General features: G+C 42.5%; 1 protein-coding gene across 4 annotated transcripts in view; it reads left to right on the plus strand.

Moving 5' to 3' along the window:
* Positions 1-9882, plus strand: part of KIF26A (kinesin family member 26A) — a 95797-nt gene extending 85915 nt beyond the window's left edge. For 2 of the 4 annotated variants that reach the window (XM_088166291.1, XM_088166293.1), the window contains 5 exons: positions 253-3631; positions 6679-6869; positions 7324-7344; positions 7742-7892; positions 8410-9882. In XM_088166291.1, coding sequence (XP_088022417.1) covers positions 253-3631; positions 6679-6869; positions 7324-7344; positions 7742-7892; positions 8410-8585 — 3918 coding nt within the window. In that variant the 3' untranslated portion in view covers positions 8586-9882. The remainder of the gene's footprint in view (positions 1-252; positions 3632-6678; positions 6870-7323; positions 7345-7741; positions 7893-8409) is intronic. The other 2 variants (XM_088166292.1, XM_088166294.1) reach the window with 1 other exon arrangement.
* The last annotated feature ends 5063 nt before the right edge of the window (positions 9883-14945 follow it).

The following is a 14945-nucleotide window of genomic DNA, read 5'->3' on the forward strand; positions in this document are numbered from 1 at the left end:
AAGACAATGCATAATATTTAATGGAAATTATTTGAAAAGATGTCATTGTTATATTATTACTAAACAGTAAAATCTATGTAGCATGTTATTTTAATTTACCCTCCCCTCTAATATTTTCCCACTAGCTGTAGTTGTGATAGTATACACAAAGCACAGAGTATATTGCAACCTGACCTTTTAATCACTTACTGTACATGTATATACTTATTTACAATTGATACTAATAACTTTTCTGTTACTTGTCATTTGCAGTATGCATCCAGCTCGTCTGGAGGAGAGAGTTCATGTGAAGAAGGACATGTCCGGAGACCACCCCACTTGCGGCCATTCCACCCACGAACTGTTGCCCTTGACCCTGACATTCCTGTCCTGAATATATCCAGTGATCCTGACTATTCCTCCAGCAGTGAACAGTCTTGTGATACTGTCATCTATGTTGGTCCCAACGGTGCAGCTTTGTCTGACAGGGAATTGACAGATAATGAAGGTCCACCAGAGTTTGTTCCCATTATCCCATCACTAAATAAGAAGAGAAATAAAGACAATTCTGCTATTGGTAGGAGTTCTGACAAGGACCATTTCAAATGCAACACTTTTGCTGAACTGCAGGAAAGGTTAGAGTGCATTGATGGAAGTGAGGAACCCATGAAGTTTGCCTGTGGAGAAATCTCTGTTGGGTCCAATTGTAGTCCTGTTCCTGGAAGTACAGAAAATGCACAGTCTAAGTTGATAAAGGAAAAAGTATCCTCTCCTTCTGGAGGATTTAAGAAACCAATTCCACAAGAAACTGCATCTCCCAAAAAAGGACATAACCTTCCTTTCCAGGCTGTTGCACAAAGGGGTGGCAATGGCAACTGTCAAGAAAATGGCACACCTCACTTGAAAGCAGAGCTTTCCAAGCTGCAGAGCAGAGTTGACAACAAAATAATAGACTCTATCCTGGAGGGGGAGAGAGAGACAATCACTGATTCTCTGCAGACTTCAAGGTGTAGCCCTTTGAGGAATCCAGAGCAGAATAAGGCCACAGCTGAATGTGTCACTAAGGAAAAGTCCTTGTATATGAAGAGACCCTTGCCGAGCCCAGCGCCTCCCCCTCCACAGCAGAGAGAACACTCCCCAAGCTCCAAAGCTGAGAATTTGGAGCTGGACAATAGCAATGCAGTTCGGACACCTCCTGTGGGAATGAGCAAACAGATGGGAAACAAACGTGAACAGAACCCTTTAGGAAGCACATTCCTTGTTGGTGGAAACACCCAGAGTCAGTCAGGTGCGATAGAGGTACACAGCTTCAGGTCAGCATTCAGAGGGAAATGTTTTGATCGGGATATACTGACCACCACAGTGACTTTGCAGCAGCCTGTTGAGCTGAATGGAGAGGATGAGCTTGTTTTCACAGTGGTGGAAGAGCTCTCTATTAGTGGAATTATGGATAATGGGAGACCTTCCAGTATCATTAGCTTTAACAGTGACTGCTCCCTTCAGGCCCTTGCATCGGGTTCAAGGCCGGTCAGTATTATCAGCAGCATAAATGATGAGTTTGATGCTTATACCTCACAGGAGACTTCTACTGGTGTAAATATTGATATTGTTGTGCCCTTTGCTAAGGATCCCTTTACCAGCAGCAGACGTTCCTCCATCAGTTCATGGCTTAGTGAAGTCAGCATTTGTACAATTGAAAGTGATGGAGCCCAGTCCAGTGACAGTTTTGTCGCACAGACATCTTACAACTGTAATAACTCTGAGGAACCCTTCAACTTGGACTCATCCCATTTATGTGTCCCCTTGAAAAGTGCTCTGAATGACAGTGGATTTTGCTTCTCTGAGCTGGAGAGTGAGAGCTTGAGTTCCAGCAAGCTTTCCTCAGGCAAAAGCCCTCCAACCTCTGAAACTACCAAAGCATCTCAGATAAAAAGTGCTTTTTGTGTCACTGATCAGCCAGTAAAAATTAAATTTAGTAATTCTTGTGATGCGCCTGTGATAGAAACAATACATTCTAGTCTTCCTAGGAAAACAAAAACTACCTCTTCTCCAATCCACAATAATACTGTCCTCAGCTATAAAGAGCTGCAGAATCCACATGGTATATTTGAAGATCCTTGGCTGTTACGCTCTGATTATCACTTGGAAACAAAACCTGCAGAGTCACTGCTGTCTCCAAAACCTCACACATTTGGTACTGAGAAGCAGCCAGAAAAAGCTGCCCAATGTTTTGGCACAGCATCCAGGCCAATGAAGTCACAGACTATGCTCGCCTGTTCGCAGAGGGTTGTGGATGGTTGTGAAATGGCCTGCAAATCCTCCAGTGGAGCTGCAAAGAAGTCAGAAGCTGCAATGAAGATGCCACAGCTGAAGAGAGGAGCCACCACACTGGGAGTGATGCCAGTGTCACACGCTAACAGTACTTTGCCAGAGTCTGTGACCCGAGGGAATTCGGATGCTCCCTTGGCAACTGGCAGCTTGAAATCATCCCTGGGAAAGAAAAATGCACCACAGAAATCAACCATGTTGCCCAGACCAGGTGGGCCAACACCTCCAACACCTCCTGTACGTAAATCGAGCCTGGAGCAGAAACCTGTTGGTCTGGGTAACGGTGGGGGGAAAGCCTCCAGCCTGGACTTTGCCAGAGCTGCCACACCAAAGGCTGAAGACGAAGCAGATTTGCGGTTGAAAGCTGGCTCTTACTTTAGTGAAAGTGCCAGCTGCAAAATGAACTTGAAGGGTGACCACTCTTTGCCCAAGATGACGTCCAGCTTAAAGGTGAAGGCATCAAAGAATGAAACTGTGCACCGATACGGGAGCCACATGTCTCTGGAGAGGTGTGACAGCCTGACATCAGTTGGATCCAAAGCAAGCATGGTGAGGGACAGCGGGAGCACTGGCAGCAGCCGGGCAGGGCGCTCTGTCCCCAGGCTGGGCGTCCCCCCTGTTGCTTCCAGTATGGGCTTGCCACTGCCCTTCAGCGCTCCTGCACCGGGTAAAAACAACCCGGCAAAACCCACAGCTAACCAGAAGGTGCAAGCCAGTGGGAATAAAAGCCGGGGCCTCTCTGCCAGCGGGTCAAAGTCTCTCAGCTCCTCTGTGAAGTCCCTGGCCCAGCCTGCAGGGAAGGGCTCTGGCATGGCCCCCGGCGGGAAGGCTGCCCCCCGTGCCGTGCAGCCTGTCAGCGGCAAACCGGGCCGCGGCACCATCATGGGCACCAAGCAGGCCATGAGGGCGGCCAACAGCCGCGTGAACGAGCTGGTGTCGGGCGGCTCTGCCAAGGCAGGACACTTCCGAGGCTCCACCGACTCTGACAGCGGCAATGACAGCGGCATCAACCTCAGCGACGAGAAGTCGCAGATGCCGGTGCTGCCGTCTCCCTACAGCAAGATCACGGCACCGCGGCGGCCGCAGCGCTACAGCAGCGGGCACGGCAGCGACAACAGCAGCGTCCTGAGCGGGGAGCTGCCGCCAGCCATGGGGAGGACGGCTCTCTTCTACCACAGCGGGGGCAGCAGCGGCTATGAGAGCATGATTCGGGACAGCGAGGCCACCGGCAGCGCCTCCTCGGCACACGACTCCATGAGCGAGAGCGGCATGTCGTCACCGGGTCGGATGAGGAGCCTTAAATCCCCCAAGAAACGGTCGACAGGTAAGACATGGAGGGGCAGGCGGCCTGGTGTTCGCTGGCACTCCGCTGCGTCCCGGGGATGGAGGAGTTTTGTGGTATCTCAGAGAGAGGAGTGGAGGAACTCAAAGCAGGGAGGAACTGACTGCATGCGCTTGTGTGTGCATGTGTATTGCTGTGACAGCAGCTACTTGTCATTTATTTTACTTCAAAGCTGCAGGTGTGACACAGGTGGTGGAGAGGGCAGGAGAGGTGTGGGTGCCCCGGGGTGCCGGCAGCCACCTGCTGCCTCCTCCCTCGCAGGGAGGCTGCTGGCAGGTGGGGGACATTCCTTCATCCCTCAGCAGGGCCAGGACCAGCGTGGCCCAAATAGGAGGGTGTTATGGGTGGGTTGGGAAAAGTGAGGTGTTGATGAGTTTTTGTGAGGAATGAGTGAGTGATCCTTGGAAGACTGGTGAGAGAAGGACAGTGAGGAGAGGAGGAGCTCTGCTGCTAGGTGTCTGTGAGGGAATGCCAGAAAGACCAACTAGGACTGCTGTTTAGAAACAAGGAATATGCCAGAAGGGGAGAAGAGTGTTTGTGAATTAATGGGAATTGCCAAATATGCAGTAGATTACCCAGAGGTAAGGCTTGGAGCAGTAGGGCGTGTGCCAAAGATGCAGCAACTCTTAGGTTAATGCTACCAGTGCCATGTAGATCATGATCAGCAACCTGGGCATAGTGACTGTTGGAGATGTAGTAGGAACTAAAATCAGCAACGTGCTGGATCTGAACTTCTGGTTGGAAAGTGGCAATTACTGCAATCCCTGTAGATACCCACAATGCTCAGTTCAGGCAGTAAAACCAAATGAATCAAGTTGATCTCATGGTTCTTTCTGATCAACGAAACTGAGTTGCTTCAGCAAGTGATAAATTATTTTGGAAACTTAGTGCAACATTTGCTGCGCTTCTCTTTCCATAGCCTCTTAAACCTTTCCTACAAATCAATATTAACAGCTATATAAGCTGCACACATATTGAGAAGGCATTACCCACTGATGGATTTGTATTTGTTTTTGCCCCAGGAAATACTTATAAGGTCTTTAAAAATGACAAACTATTTCTTTTTCCAGTTGTAATTGCTTTATATCAGTAAATTATGTATTACTTTTTTGGAGTGGTGTAGACTTTCAGAAAATAACGTGTTTTATGCATGAAATGCGGTTTACCAGGAAGTGCATCAAGTATTTCTTACGAGAAATGTTTGGTTCAGACCTATTATTGTTCTAAAATAACCGTAATCTTTGCACCTTATTAGATATTGAGTAGCTTATATAACACCAGTCTACGTTGGAGTCTCTGGATTTAAGGGCAGATCCTACTCCTATGTATGTCACTCTAAACCTGTCCCCTAATCCTGTAACTTCATTCTTGGAGAAATGATGTTGACTTTGGCTAATACAGTGGAAGGAGATGAAGTTTGCCTGCTTACTGCGTGTGTTTGACCACACTGTTTGGTGTCCTCCTCAGAGGGATCTCCTGTCACCAAAGCAGGGACAGGATCAGGGTTATAGTTACAGGATCAGGGTTACAGTGTGTGGCTTTGTCCAACAGGACTGTAGTGGTGTTTCAGGCTGAATGGATTGGTCTTGTGAGAACGGTTTTGTAGAAGTAGAATCAAGACTTCCCCTTTTGAAAACATTCCCATTTTGTTCTTGTTACTTAGAAAGCAGCAAGAATGCAATTAAGAATGAGGTATGTTTTTCTTAAGGATATGTAAAGCAGGTAACTTTTGGGATATTAATGGAGGTGTGTTGCTTTGGGGATGCCTGCTGGGATTTTGTCTTCATGTCATGTTGAAGTTCATGACAGGGCTTATCTGACAGCCTTAACTTGAGTTTACCTCTCCTGTAGAGGTCTCAGCCCAGAAGTTATTTTGGCAGCATTTTCCTTTGAGCAGAGCTGCCTCGTTTGTTTGATGTGCTCCCTTTTGTAAGAGCAGAAGAAACAAGATTTCTTCACTCTGAGTTAGTTTTTAATAAGAGGAGGCAATTAAGTACTTCAATTTATTGTCACCAGTCACCTTATACTTACTGCTACCTTGTGTCATTTCACTTGTTTCTGGTGGCCTTCAGCCCTCCTCTTCCTAGGGATTGGACTGCTGGCTTGTTATTGTTGCCTGACCCAGCTCTATGCATGTGCTTATGCTTGAGACATGTACTGTAAAGGTCAGATTTTTAGAGAATGGTGAGAGACTTAATAATCATCAAAAAATGGTGGGCACCAGAGTGCCAACTCTTGCAATCAAAAGGATCAGCATTTTTGAAGGATATAACAGATTCTGCTTCTTGCTTCAATGAAACTTGAACCCTAGCAGAAGCATAATGGAGCAGTATAATTTTCTTGGAAAATCTGTGAGCATTCTCTTGAAGGCTCCCAGAATTGCTGAGTTTTGTCATGCACTGAGCTGCTGGGTGCTGGTGCAAAGGTGTGAGATGCCTCAACATTAGAGGTGCTCAAGTTGCAGCTTGGTTGGTGCCTTCTGAATACCTCTCAGTCCCACAAAGTCACTGAAAACTGCTGGTATTTAGCACCCTAAAATAGCAGTCGTTCTGGAGGGAACTGTTTGAGCTTTACAAAGATGTAATGCAGTGACAGGGATCTTAGATAGCCTTGCTTGACTTTAACTGGGGGAGCAGAAGATTTCCAGATAAGTAAGCCATTATCAGTATTAGTTTTAGATTATTCACTATCTCACTGCCTTTGCAAGGTAATGAATACCATTGTAGTCCACCAAAGAAAAATCAATCCAGGCAAAATATTTCTTCCAGGAGAGAATAAAGCACTGATGTTCAGACATCTGCTTTGGGAGAGGAACTGCTGTTGCTTCCATCTGGGAACCAAGTGAAACCTACTTTGTCAAGGCAGTAACTAAATTAGCAGCCTGAGGGTATTTTACTAAAAGGAAAAGATCAAGAAAAGCATTTCTCCCTAAGTATGCTGAGAACCTAGATCCTTCCTTAATTCCTGCAGTAGGTTCTGCAGCATATTAGTCTCTTAGATCCTGAGAAATGCTTGTTTTTGTATTTTAGGTCTCCAGCGTCGCAGACTGATTCCTGCACCATTGCCAGATGCTGCCTCCTTAGGAAGAAAACCCAGTGTCACTGGCCAATGGGTTGATCTACCACCTTTGCCAGGCACTTTGAAAGAGCCATTTGAAATTAAAGTTTATGAGATTGATGATGTGGAACGATTACAGCGACACAGACAAGAGGAAACTGAGGTCAGCACATATTTTACAACTGTAGACAACTTAAATTATAATATACAGACAAAGTCCTTGCTTGAATGCCAGAATGGTGTTCAGGAAATTGAGTGCAATTAAAGTACTATAATTATTAATTTTACAATTCATATGTTGGGGTACCCTTAACACAGAAAATGAAAATGATTGCTGTCTAAAATTAATTGTGGCTAACATGACTGATGGTGTAAATGGAAGTTAACCAATGAATACATTATGGGAAGACTTCATAATCCCAGCCTGGCTGATGGAACCTTACAGCCTTCCTCAACCATAGGGTCATTAACTCTTTATGTAAATGACAGGATTCTATTAAATCAGGGATATACCGAGTTTAACTTACTTGTAATTGGAAGACACTTCAGCTAATTCTATTTTAGAGACCAGAATTCTATGTTCTACTGATGCCTTTTTCCCCTTTCTTTTGTAATAGCCTTTCCAGGATGTTGAGAAGGTAGGAATGCTTTTTAGAAAATAAGAATTCATGTTTTAATATTAATGGTAACTCTGACATTACCATTAGGCTGTGTTTATAATTTTCACTACTGGAAAAAAATCTACAAGCCATAGTCCTTTCAGAATGTATTAAGAGATGTTTGCTAATTCAGAGAAGTGCAACAAGTGCCCAAGTGATGTAGCTTGCAGTTCCTCTAAATTAGAACCCATTAATGTAAACTTCAAATAAAAAGACCCCCCAAAAACCCATAAAAACCCCACCAACCCCACAACCAAATAAAACAACCCACCTGCTCACTCTTACAAGTAGTGAGCTGGGAGCCATTTTTGTCAGACTGTTATGGCCCAGCTCACAACAGGAAAATTCATGGAATGGTCTTTCTGTGTCTTAAAAGGGTCTGATGTATTTCCATACCAAGCTGAAGATACTGGAGAGGCGCCAGCAGCGAATCAGAGAAATAAAGGCAAAGCACGAAATTTTGAAGGAAGAGTTGGAAGAGACAAAGTGCAGGTTGATGATGGATCCAAATAAGTGGAAAGAAGACTGTAAGTATTTTGCAATAACAGCAGTATCATCAGCCTCTAACAGATTTTCAGTATGTCATCAGTCCTACTGAAAAATTTAATCACTTGCTAAGATATTTTGCTGAATTGAGTGCTAAAATACTCTATGACTCAATCTGTGTTTCTGTAATATGCTATTTGAACAAAAAAAAATCTAAACCAGCCAGAAGAGAACATCGAAATGGTGCCGTTAATATTAAATGTGATTTTTTAATATTAAATATATACTATTTTATTATTCTTTTTTCCAAAGAAGGAAAAAATTGTTTCCATATCCATACTAAAGCTGGGAAATTGAGGCATGAGATTTGTTCCCATACTGAGTGTTGTGAATAACTGGAGCCTCAAGGTAGAGTTTTGCATCTGCTGAACATAGGGGGAAAAAAAAAATCTTCATTCAAGAGAAACTAAATTTTGCTCTACCATAATGGCTCCTTTGTGATAGAATAATGTTTTATAATAAGCTGTTTCTCTTACTTGGTACTTTTTTGTCTGACAGTTGAAGTGGATCCTGATCTCGATAAGGAGTCACAGGAGTACCTGGAGGCACTGGAACAAGTGACAGAGGAGCTGGAGCAGTGTGTTAATCTGTGCAAGTCACACATCATGATCGTGACGTGTTTCGATATCGGGATAACGGATGTGCAGGATGGAGCGAGGGAGGTGGAGGTTTGAGGAGAGGTTTGTCAAGGGACTGAAGGAAGTGAAGCTGGGTCGTCCGACATGAAGAAGTAAAGGGATAAAGTAGCTGGGAAGTGAAGGAGGAAAGGTGAAGACTAAAAAGCAACAATGAATGTTGTAAGAGAAAGAAACAGCTGAGGAATGGGAATGTTCATAAATCATTTGGTGCCTCAACGTGACCTGAGCTGTACAAAGACAAAAGTAGGATCAAGTCTTGCTTCTACCAGAGGGAAGTGAAGAAATTTAGTACAAACCCTGATGTTAATTAACAAACAAACATGAAATGGAAGTGCCTTTAAAGTTCATTTGATTTTCATTTTTGTATTTGGTGCTAGAATTAAAGCCAGCAAACCTAAGCAGACCACAAAATGTATTCCTATGAAATATTTTATACTGTATAGTGTATTTATGACTATATGTAAAAAAACAAACAACACTGTAGCAAAAGCAATAAGTAAATTATGTTTTCATACCTGAACTTGCCTTCTTGTTTCATAGAAAAGCTGTTTTATGTAGCAGAATTAAAATTGTATTATAATTGTTTTCTTGGTTAGGGTTCAAGATATTTTTATGAACATTTATCTATTGAAAAGGAGTATTATGGCATTTTGAGATGATTGTTTTACCTTCAGGTTTTGTATTATTACTTTTTCAGATCAAAATAAATGTTTGTTTTCCATTTGATATATACATATATAGATATATATTAACTGCTTACCTACTTTCTTGGTTACTAACCTCACTTTTCACAGACCTGGTCTTTTTTGGAGTCGTAAACTTAATGTGAGGAAGTCTACAAAGGGCACTGTGGTTAGTTTTGGTTTCCTTTTTTCCTCTCTGACTGCAGGAATTGAGAATTATGTTTATTACCAAAACCATAAAACAAGCAAAAAAAAGGAGCAAAAAGTTTTTGTAAATGTTAAGTTAGGTCCATATTTTTATATAGTTTTGACTATAAATATAGCATTTGCATTTTGAACTTTTAAGACAAATAGTATATCTTTTTACAGTTTTTCTAAGGAAGGCAAACCCTCAGGATCAAGTTTATACATGCTGCATGAGATTTGTGCTTTTTTGAAGGAGGCCACTTAAGTGTGGAAACTATTGATAAACTGTTGCCAAACAAATACTTTTGAAAAGGTTTAATAGTGTATGTAATACCACATTTCATAATGAATCATATTTTCTAATCATCTTCCTTTTTATGGTTTTTTCAAATCCTTTGTATAAATATGTATTATAACAGCTTGCTTCAGTTTTTATCTGTGAATAAAAGATACATCTATTGTTACCAGTGCTTTTTGCTGTGTATGTGATTTTAATATTCAGAAGAGGGGGGATGGTCTCTGGTATACTGTGTTAAATGTCACATTGCATTGTCTCTTTGCCCATAACTGGGAACAGAGTTCTGACATTTGTCATCCCAAACCAATCAGGAAAGAGAGACAAAACACCAAAGGGTGAAATAAATAGTGGTGATAATACTTATTCTCTTAACACTTGATAGTTTACAGAACAAAGACCTGTGGCTCACATACTTGTTTTCCCTGATGAGAAAAAGCAATTAAAAATGAGTCTGAAACCACAAGAAAAAACTAAGAAGTGGAATCAAGCCCTGGGCTGCCTAGGTCCATCACACTGCATTCATTTCTCTGTGGCACTGCTGTGTTTGCACACTGTTTGTGACACTGTTTGTGTTTGTTTGTGGCTGGACAGCAGCTGTGCCTGGTCCTCAGCTCCTGCTGCTGGCTGGAGCCTCCTCAGGCAGGGTTGATGTAAAGCTTGTGGTTCTCTTGACACCATCTCTGGTGTTTTCCAGCCATTTGGCCAAAAGGCTGATATGTGGGAGGTTTTCCCCTCCCTCTTTCTCTCTCCTTAGGTAGGTCTAAGAGCATGGCATCCATGCACTGTTTTCTTACCCTCACAAGAGGCCAGTGAGGTGGGGTAAATTCCCTCCTCCTCATTCTGCAGCTGGAGAAGTGGGAGAGTCAGAGCAAGAGTTTGATGCTTAAATGGCTTTTTGACTGCATGGGTTACAGAGTGCCCTTCTCCATCCCTCAGATTTATCCCTGGAGAAGGGTGCACCATATTTGTTTACTGATACTTGGCACTGTGTCTGGTTGTATGCAAGGGAATATGGCATCTAGAATTTCTGGAGGATCCCTTTGCTGATACCCTGGAATACCAGCTATATTTACTAACTTGTAAATTCCATCTAAATTTACTTTCAATGTGCAGAAAGTCACAGCTCTTCAAATATAGAATCAAAGCCATGTAGTGATTCAATACGTTGTGGGTTTTTCAGAGCAAGGATTAGATAAATAAAAACAACCAAAATAAAAAAAGGAGCAGCATGCCGAGGAACAAATATTTATTAGCAAAAGGGAAAACTTCCACAAACATGATGGCAAAAAGAGAATGTATTCATGAGGAGCTCTGCACTTGGTATTGGGTTCTGCACTGGTGCCATTGCTCTCTCCTCTGGAGGTGCACATCTCAGTGGTGCTGTGGCTGGATGAGTTGACCTGTGGTACCTCTGAGCCCTGGGCACAGCAAGGCTGGGCACATTCTCTTTTTCAAGGTAGCCTCTAACACCATCTTGAATGGACCCAAGGGATTTTGTTTCTTTTATTTATTTGCCAGCCACCTTATCCTCTCCTTGGAGGTCTTCATTGTTTCTCCCCTACCCTTTCAATATTACCATCTTCTGAAATAAAAATCAAGCTGCTAATCATTCATCCCAGTTTTCATAAACATGATAATTTGTTCAAATATTCCCCTGTACAGTGTTTGCTGATCAGAATTGCATCCTTTGATACTTTCTCCTTTGTTTCTATCTATGGTTATGTTTGCCACAATGAAAAAAATGAGACCTTTCAGGGCTACTGAGTTCCATGTCAACATGGCAATAATATGCATATTAAATGAATTTAGCCTCTGCATTGGTGGCATAAAGCAAGCCTGAGATGCAAAATAAGGTGAGGCACTGATGGATGAAATACAGAGTTCTCCCTATGCAAATACTGTTCTTTATTGGTAGTTGTGGGTAGTAAATTATCTTTCATATCTCAAGACCTGAGATAATCTTTTAGTTTACTGTTTTAGCTGTTGCAGTTCTGTCCAGCTAAAACTTATATAAGTATATACTTGGTTTATTATTTGAGTCTATTTTACAAAGACTTAATTATATCAGATTACAGATGATAATTTCAAAATTTTACTGTGTGCTTTATTTCATTCCTTGTCTATTTGAATTTGATGATTTAAAATAGTCATTAAGTTGCACACTTAAACACCTGATTGTGTTGAGCTTGTTATGGTATCAAAACTTTAGAAACCCACTGGCTTTGGAGAGCTGCCTGAATAACGTTTGGCAGGGATAGTTCACACTGGAATTCTTTCTCCTTTTCTTGCAGCTCTTCCCATGAAATCCCTCACCTTTTTCTTGCTGGGGCAACACTTTCTAGGTCCCTTGATGGCTCAGTTTATCAAGTAGCTTAAATCACACCTATTTCCCAACAACAGGAAAAAAAAGTATTGACAGGTGCTGGGTTTTTCGGAACTAGTGCATTGGTGATTCAAAGCTTAAAGATTAAATTTCAGGGACACAAATTTTCTTTTCCTCAAACCTCACATCTGACTGTTTCACAAGGAGGCCAGAGGTGAGCTTGCCTGTGTGTGAGGCAGAAGAGGAGAGGTCCCCACATGTCAGGCCTGTTTCAGGAGGAGATGAAGTATGGACTGGAACAGAAATCAAGTGAGAAAGCAGGACTCTCATCTGGTGACCAGGGATTGGAGAAAGTGAGGAGGAACTTGTGTTCTGGACATGGCCTCCAAGCTTACTTTTGCCTTTTCCCATTTAATGGTCATGGCTTGTAATACATAAAACTACTCCTGAGAGATGAGATTTCAGCTGAGGACATTGCTACATCGCTACAAGTGTTTGGAATAGCAGTTAGTACAAACATAGATTCCCTATAGAGAAGTAAGATGCTCTGTAGACAAAAACTTGTTTAATATATGTGTAAACCCTTTTCCCATACAGTGCTTCTGGTCTAACCACTTCCAGCTAAGGCAGTTCTAGGACACTGTAACTGCAGTATTGAAACATCAGTACTAAAAGTGAATGCAGTAGAAATACAAGATTGTGAGTTCTTTTCTCAGCATGCAGAAAATGTTTCTTTTATTTCTATTTCAAGGTATCCTTATATTCTCTTTCTAGTTATAAATGCACCTTTTCCAGTCACTTGCATTTTATTTTTAAAGTTATCTGTGGAACATAACTCCACAGGCAGCTGTTCTATAGTGTGGCTATAGGCAGGGTTTAAGACAAAAATGTTAGCTATAAGATGACCTCTGTATCAGATGTCCAAGCTGGAAGAAGTGGACATAAATAAAAAATGCTTTCAAATTTGGAAGCCAGTTCACTACAGCACTTAGGCACCTGTTTAAGCAAGCAAGTAAATCTGGTTTGTATCCAGCAAAACACTCCAATTTTGGCTTACATCCCATTAACTTGGATTTTTTTTTGCTCCAGGGCTCCAGATGGTGTAAATTCCTTTAGCAGTGGTTCAGAGGAGTTACCCTGACTTTCACCAGATGAAAATCCTGCTAAAAACATTTTATTTATCAGTGGTATTTAAGAGAAAGGAAAGATATTGATGTGCAATGATATCACAAGCACAAATTAGAAAGCAAAAACTGCCTTCCAGGCTGCTCCTGTATGTAGCATCTCATGGCTTCGTGCAGAATTTGACTTGCAGAAATACACTTGTGGAATACACAGAATAAGACATAACCCTTGACAGTGTAAATGCTCAGAGATTTATTACCACACCTGAGGGGAACTGCTGGGGTGTGTTTGGCACGACAGTGACCTCAGAGCAGCTTACAGGGAAGCCAATGGCTTCACTCCTTGTTTCCCCTCCTCAAGAGCCTCCCCACAAACGGAGGGTGGGTGGGACAGCTGGAGCATGGAGCCAAGAGGAGGGGAATATTTCAGAGCAACCCACAGAGGGACTCCAGGTGAGGCACTCCGTCAGCAGCCTGCTTTTAACCTTGTTTATATGCCTTCTGCTTCTGAATTTAGCTTGAGACAGGTCGTTCCTGATTTTAATATTTTCCTGGGACCCCATATGAGAAGAAAGGCAGGTATCACTAGACTGTGTTCCACTGGGGGGTAGATAGTAAAGGAATGCTCTTACAGCAAAGACAAAAAACATTTCTGCCATCTCTCCACTGCATCAACTCAGTAGCATAGTTCACATGCTGCACTTTCATATTAATATTCTCTCTTGAGACTAGGACCTTTCAAATCTTGGTTGGAAGGAGGTCTCTCTGAGATAGGTTTTGTTTGTTTGCTTTGTCTTCCAAGTGGACAGCCCAGGCCCTGGCATGAACCAGTACAACTTCACCCTGCCAAGGTTTTGCTTCATTTATTTCTTTAATGTAAACATTTCTTTGGGAGCTTCCTATCAGGTCTGGAAAAGGACAGCAGCAGCTGTCCCTGACTTTTGAAAGACTTGGTTTTGGAGTTCTGCTGTTGACTTCAGTAGCTAAAGAACCAGGTCACTAGTTAACTCCTGGCATCTCTGGTATTTTAAAGCAATATTAGATGACCAGAAGGAGCAAAGCCTTCAGTCCCAGGATAGGGAAATGCAGGTCCTGCCTCCTTGTTATCTGGCTTTCCTATCCGAGGTCAGCAGATTGTCTCAGACTCTGCCCTTCAGTGTGTCAGGGATCTAATCAGACTGTGGAGCTCCTGCACACGGCTCACGTCACTCTATTTAAAGCACGTTTTAATTGATCTGACCTTGTATAGGAAATACCTTTGGAGTCCTCATGTGCTGCTCTCTGGGAGGCAGGCACAGTGCTTCAGGGCAGAGGTAGTAGAGAAATAAGCAGACATTTTAGAGTTTGGTCTTTGACTGGAAAAACTGACTTTTAAATATTTTCTAACGGAGACCTTTCCCTTTGCCTGCAACCATGACCTTCCATTTGTCAGCACCTGGCAGGGATACGCTTACAAATGCTGCTTGTTTTGAAGAGTGCCACTCATTTTGTTGTATATTACCATTTAAATGAGTTACATTTGTACCTAAAGGCTTCAGTCTCATGGGGCTAAGTGCTGTACAAACACAATTTTTTAGCCTAAAAAGACAGGGAACGAGAGGGAAGGACAAAGTGGACTGCTGTGTTTGCCTTCAAACTGAGCATGTAGGAGTTCTTAAAAATACATCTCTTCCAATGCCCTTTGCTGTATACAGAGCAAAATATTCAACTGTGGCAGCTGAAACCCTGCAGACAGGCTCCAATGGGATGCCATTTTCAAACTGCTCAGTTTTCAAAGTGAAG

This window comes from Sturnus vulgaris, chromosome 6, assembly GCF_052056855.1.
Source record: "Sturnus vulgaris isolate bStuVul1 chromosome 6, bStuVul1.hap1, whole genome shotgun sequence".
NCBI classification, from domain to species: Eukaryota; Metazoa; Chordata; class Aves; order Passeriformes; family Sturnidae; genus Sturnus; species Sturnus vulgaris.